The sequence below is a fragment of the Gnatocerus cornutus genome, unplaced genomic scaffold, assembly GCF_029298725.1.
Source record: "Gnatocerus cornutus isolate USDA-ARS CGAHR unplaced genomic scaffold, icGnaCorn1.1 ctg00000145.1, whole genome shotgun sequence".
In the NCBI taxonomy this organism is placed as follows: Eukaryota; Metazoa; Arthropoda; class Insecta; order Coleoptera; family Tenebrionidae; genus Gnatocerus; species Gnatocerus cornutus.
In genome coordinates, this window is record NW_028275485.1 from 132307 (window position 1) to 138313 (window position 6007).

Consider the following 6007-nt stretch of genomic DNA (forward strand, 5'->3'; position numbering starts at 1 on the left):
GACTAAAATTATGGCCAAACTTCTCATATCGATATCTCGCTTATTTTTTAGAGTAAACTCGAGTTATTATACATCAGTGAACGCAGAATTTTACGCAGATTCCAAATCTGGGATTTAAATTCAGATCCGACAACAAATAACTGAGTTATGGCCGATCAAAATTTCGGATAGTTGATTTTCATTTTTTCTCATTTTTCCCAATTTTCAAAGTTAAATATCTCGGAAACTATTAGAGATATTGAGATGCGGTTTGCGCCATCGCTTTTCTCGGCTCATTTTACGTTAGAAAAAGTGCTTAAAAGCCCAAAATTCGATAGTCGATTTTTCGCGAAAAAAAATTGCGACTCAAACGATGAAAATTTTTATTTTTTTTTATTTTTGGGCATAACTCCTAAACCGTTTGTTTGATCGATCTCAAATTGGGCCAGTAGATAGATTTTGAGCTCCTCTTTCGACTGATATATAATTCAATGCTATTAAACGTCATTTTCATTTTGAAAACATTGATTGAAAATCACCCCAAAATGACCACTTCCAAACAGTTTTTGGTCAATGCTTTCTTTATTTCGTAGGTAAACTCAATAAATTTTGACTCATTTTACGCAGAATCTCACGCTGAATCCAAATCTGGAATTTAAATTCAGATCCGACAACAAATAACTGAGTTATGGCCGTTTGAATTTTTGGGTTGTCGCCAGATGGCCAAATTTTTGAAGGTTCCAAACAATTCATGCTCGATATCTCGAAAACTATTTCAGATATTGGAATGCGGTTTGCGGCATCGTTTTTCTCGCGATTTTTTACATAAGAAATCGTTTTTAGATTTTCCAAAAGTCGAAATTTGCAAATTTTCGCAAAAATTCATGACTAAAACTATGGCCAAACTTCTCATATCGATATCTCGCTTATTTTTTAGAGTAAACTCGAGTTATACATCAGTGAACGCAGAATTTTACGCAGATTCCAAATCTGGGATTTAAATTCAGATCCGACAACAAATAACTGAGTTATGGCCGATCAAAGTTTCGGATAGTTGATTTTCATTTTTTCTCATTTTTTCCAATTTTCAAAGTTAAATATCTCGGAAACTATTAGAGATATTGAGCTGCGGTTTGCGCCATCGTTTTTTTCGGCTCATTTTACGTCAGAAAAAGTGCTTAAAAGTCGAAAATTCGATAGTCGATTTTTCGCGAAAAAAAATTGCGACTCAAACGATGAAAATTTTTCAATTTTTTTATTTTTGGCCATAACTCCTAAACCGTTTGTTTGATCGATCTCAAATTGAGCCAGTAGATAGATTTCGAGCTCCTCTTTCGACTGATATATAATTCAATGCTATTAAACGTCATTTTCATTTTGAAAACATTGATTGAAAATCACCCCAAAATGACCACTTCCAAACAGTTTTTGGTCAATGCTTTCTTTATTTCGTAGGTAAACTCAATAAATTTTGACTCATTTTACGCAGAATCTCACGCTGAATCCAAATCTGGAATTTAAATTCAGATCCGACAACAAATAACTGAGTTATGGCCGTTTGAATTTTTGGGTTGTCGCCAGATGGCCAAATTTTTGAAGGTTCCAAACAGTTCATGCTCGATATCTCGAAAACTATTTCAGATATTGGAATGCGGTTTGCGGCATCGTTTTTCTCGCGATTTTTTACATAAGAAATCGTTTTTATATTTTCCAAAAGTCGAAATTTGCAAATTTTCGCAAAAATTCATGACTAAAACTATGGCCAAATTTCTCATATCGATATCTCGCTTATTTTTTAGAGTAAACTCGAGTTATTATACATCAGTGAACGCAGAATTTTACGCAGATTCCAAATCTGGGATTTAAATTCAGATCCGACAACAAATAACTGAGTTATGGCCGATCAAAGTTTCGGATAGTTGATTTTCATTTTTTCTCATTTTTCCCAATTTTCAAAGTTAAATATCTCGGAAACTATTAGAGATATTGAGATGCGGTTTGCGCCATCGTTTTTCTCGGCTCATTTTACGTTAGAAAAAGTGCTTAAAAGCCCAAAATTCGATAGTCGATTTTTCGCGAAAAAAAATTGCGACTCAAACGATGAAAATTTTTATTTTTTTTTATTTTTGGGCATAACTCCTAAACCGTTTGTTTGATCGATCTCAAATTGGGCCAGTAGATAGATTTTGAGCTCCTCTTTCGACTGATATATAATTCAATGCTATTAAACGTCATTTTCATTTTGAAAACATTGATTGAAAATCACCCCAAAATGACCACTTCCAAACAGTTTTTGGTCAATGCTTTCTTTATTTCGTAGGTAAACTCAATAAATTTTGACTCATTTTACGCAGAATCTCACGCTGAATCCGAATCTGGAATTTAAATTCAGATCCGACAACAAATAACTGAGTTATGGCCGTTTGAATTTTTGGGTTGTCGCCAGATGGCCAAATTTTTGAAGGTTCCAAACAATTCATGCTCGATATCTCGAAAACTAGTTGAGATATTCGAATGCGGTTTGCGGCATCGTTTTTCTCGCGATTTTTTACATAAGAAATCGTTTTTAGATTTTCCAAAAGTCGAAATTTGCAAATTTTCGCAAAAATTCATGACTAAAATTATGGCCAAACTTCTCATATCGATATCTCGCTTATTTTTTAGAGTAAACTCGAGTTATTATACATCAGTGAACGCAGAATTTTACGCAGATTCCAAATCTGGGATTTAAATTCAGATCCGACAACAAATAACTGAGTTATGGCCGATCAAAATTTCGGATAGTTGATTTTCATTTTTTCTCATTTTTCCCAATTTTCAAAGTTAAATATCTCGGAAACTATTAGAGATATTGAGATGCGGTTTGCGCCATCGTTTTTCTCGGCTCATTTTACGTTAGAAAAAGTGCTTAAAAGCCCAAAATTCGATAGTCGATTTTTCGCGAAAAAAAATTGCGACTCAAACGATGAAAATTTTTATTTTTTTTTATTTTTGGGCATAACTCCTAAACCGTTTGTTTGATCGATCTCAAATTGGGCCAGTAGATAGATTTTGAGCTCCTCTTTCGACTGATATATAATTCAATGCTATTAAACGTCATTTTCATTTTGAAAACATTGATTGAAAATCACCCCAAAATGACCACTTCCAAACAGTTTTTGGTCAATGCTTTCTTTATTTCGTAGGTAAACTCAATAAATTTTGACTCATTTTACGCAGAATCTCACGCTGAATCCAAATCTGGAATTTAAATTCAGATCCGACAACAAATAACTGAGTTATGGCCGTTTGAATTTTTGGGTTGTCGCCAGATGGCCAAATTTTTGAAGGTTCCAAACAATTCATGCTCGATATCTCGAAAACTATTTCAGATATTGGAATGCGGTTTGCGGCATCGTTTTTCTCGCGATTTTTTACATAAGAAATCGTTTTTAGATTTTCCAAAAGTCGAAATTTGCAAATTTTCGCAAAAATTCATGACTAAAACTATGGCCAAACTTCTCATATCGATATCTCGCTTATTTTTTAGAGTAAACTCGAGTTATACATCAGTGAACGCAGAATTTTACGCAGATTCCAAATCTGGGATTTAAATTCAGATCCGACAACAAATAACTGAGTTATGGCCGATCAAAGTTTCGGATAGTTGATTTTCATTTTTTCTCATTTTTTCCAATTTTCAAAGTTAAATATCTCGGAAACTATTAGAGATATTGAGCTGCGGTTTGCGCCATCGTTTTTTTCGGCTCATTTTACGTCAGAAAAAGTGCTTAAAAGTCGAAAATTCGATAGTCGATTTTTCGCGAAAAAAAATTGCGACTCAAACGATGAAAATTTTTCAATTTTTTTATTTTTGGCCATAACTCCTAAACCGTTTGTTTGATCGATCTCAAATTGAGCCATCAAATTGATTTTAATATTCCGTTTTGTTCATGTCAGTAGTTAGACAGATAGATATTGAACAGTACACATGTAAGAACAAACAAATAACGGTCTTTGTATGTAACATAAGCTTATTCAAAATTTATTATACATTTAGTTTTTAAATAAAATTTCTGTAATTCATTTCGAATTTTTCTTTATCACCACTCCACTTTTCAAACTGATCGTAATAATTCAGTTTTACCGCTCCACGACACTAGGGATTTTTGCGCCATATTTTTACCACTACACATTTTTGACAATTGACAACCACACGTGCTCTTGATATTCTGACATTTCAATTTTCAGCATTTTTATACCCGAAAATCATCAACAATGGCTAGTGACGAAATTTTTGAAACAGTTGGAGGCTTCTGTCCAGATTGTGGCTCCATTTTACCCCCTTTGCTTGAAAAAGGAGGCGTAGTTTGTTACAGTTGTTCGCGAAAATTTCCAGCTGAAGGTATGAGAACCTTTTATTTACATGTAATTCAAATTTGTTTAGTTTTTAAGGGCTACAAAGTTAACTATACGGTTCATTTTAATTCGAGGGAAAAATTTGAGTCAAGAGATGAGAAAGACGATGACGACGAGGACGAAGGGCCGGTGGTAGACAGAAAATGCACTAAATGTGGGAACGACAGAATGTCTTATGCCACTGTGCAGTTACGATCCGCTGATGAAGGACAAACTGTGTTTTATACATGCACAAAGTGTAAATATAAAGAAAGCGAGAATTCGTAATCAATAAAAGGTCACAATAATACTTGATTTACTTTATTTATTACTTTATCTATTATTTCAGGTAACGCACGAGGAGTTTTTTACCTATTATCCGGTTATAAGTGCATCGAACGATAATCTCTAGATTCTCTAGATAGTAGATAGATTTCGAGCTCCTCTTTCGACTGATATATAATTCAATGCTATTAAACGTCATTTTCATTTTGAAAACATTGATTGAAAATCACCCCAAAATGACCACTTCCAAACAGTTTTTGGTCAATGCTTTCTTTATTTCGTAGGTAAACTCAATAAATTTTGACTCATTTTACGCAGAATCTCACGCTGAATCCAAATCTGGAATTTAAATTCAGATCCGACAACAAATAACTGAGTTATGGCCGTTTGAATTTTTGGGTTGTCGCCAGATGGCCAAATTTTTGAAGGTTCCAAACAGTTCATGCTCGATATCTCGAAAACTATTTCAGATATTGGAATGCGGTTTGCGGCATCGTTTTTCTCGCGATTTTTTACATAAGAAATCGTTTTTATATTTTCCAAAAGTCGAAATTTGCAAATTTTCGCAAAAATTCATGACTAAAACTATGGCCAAATTTCTCATATCGATATCTCGCTTATTTTTTAGAGTAAACTCGAGTTATTATACATCAGTGAACGCAGAATTTTACGCAGATTCCAAATCTGGGATTTAAATTCAGATCCGACAACAAATAACTGAGTTATGGCCGATCAAAGTTTCGGATAGTTGATTTTCATTTTTTCTCATTTTTCCCAATTTTCAAAGTTAAATATCTCGGAAACTATTAGAGATATTGAGATGCGGTTTGCGCCATCGTTTTTCTCGGCTCATTTTACGTTAGAAAAAGTGCTTAAAAGCCCAAAATTCGATAGTCGATTTTTCGCGAAAAAAAATTGCGACTCAAACGATGAAAATTTTTCAATTTTTTTATTTTTGACCATAACTCGTAAACCGTTTGTTCGATCGATCTCAAATTGGGCCAGTGGATAGATTTTGAGCTCCTCTTTCGACTGATATATAATTCAATGCTATTAAACGTCATTTTCATTTTGAAAACATTGATTGAAAATCACCCCAAAATGACCACTTCCAAACAGTTTTTGGTCAATGCTTTCTTTATTTCTTAGGTAAACTCAATAAATTTTGACTCATTTTACGCAGAATCTCACGCTGAATCCAAATTTGGAATTTAAATTCAGATCCGACAACAAATAACTGAGTTATGGCCGTTTGAATTTTTGGGTTGTCGCCAGATGGCCAAATTTTTGAAGGTTCCAAACAATTCATGCTCGATATCTCGAAAACTATTTCAGATATTGGAATGCGGTTTGCGGCATCGTTTTT

The 6007-nt window shown here is 33.8% G+C and overlaps 1 protein-coding gene across 2 annotated transcripts; it reads left to right on the forward strand.

Moving 5' to 3' along the window:
• Nucleotides 1–3136: 3136 nt before the first annotated feature.
• Nucleotides 3137–5304, forward strand: LOC148165908 (DNA-directed RNA polymerase I subunit RPA12-like). 2 transcript variants are annotated; one of them, XM_088049634.1, is made up of 3 exons: nt 3870–4363; nt 4406–4654; nt 4706–4868. In XM_088049634.1, exons 1-2 carry the CDS (start codon nt 4237–4239, stop codon nt 4642–4644), a joined length of 366 nt encoding a protein of 121 aa, XP_087905760.1. In that variant the 5' UTR covers nt 3870–4236; the 3' UTR covers nt 4645–4654; nt 4706–4868. The 2 variants fall into 2 exon arrangements, with proteins under 2 accessions (XP_087905758.1, XP_087905760.1); XM_088049632.1 differs by having other exon boundaries at nt 3137–4654; nt 4706–5304.
• The last annotated feature ends 703 nt before the right edge of the window (nt 5305–6007 follow it).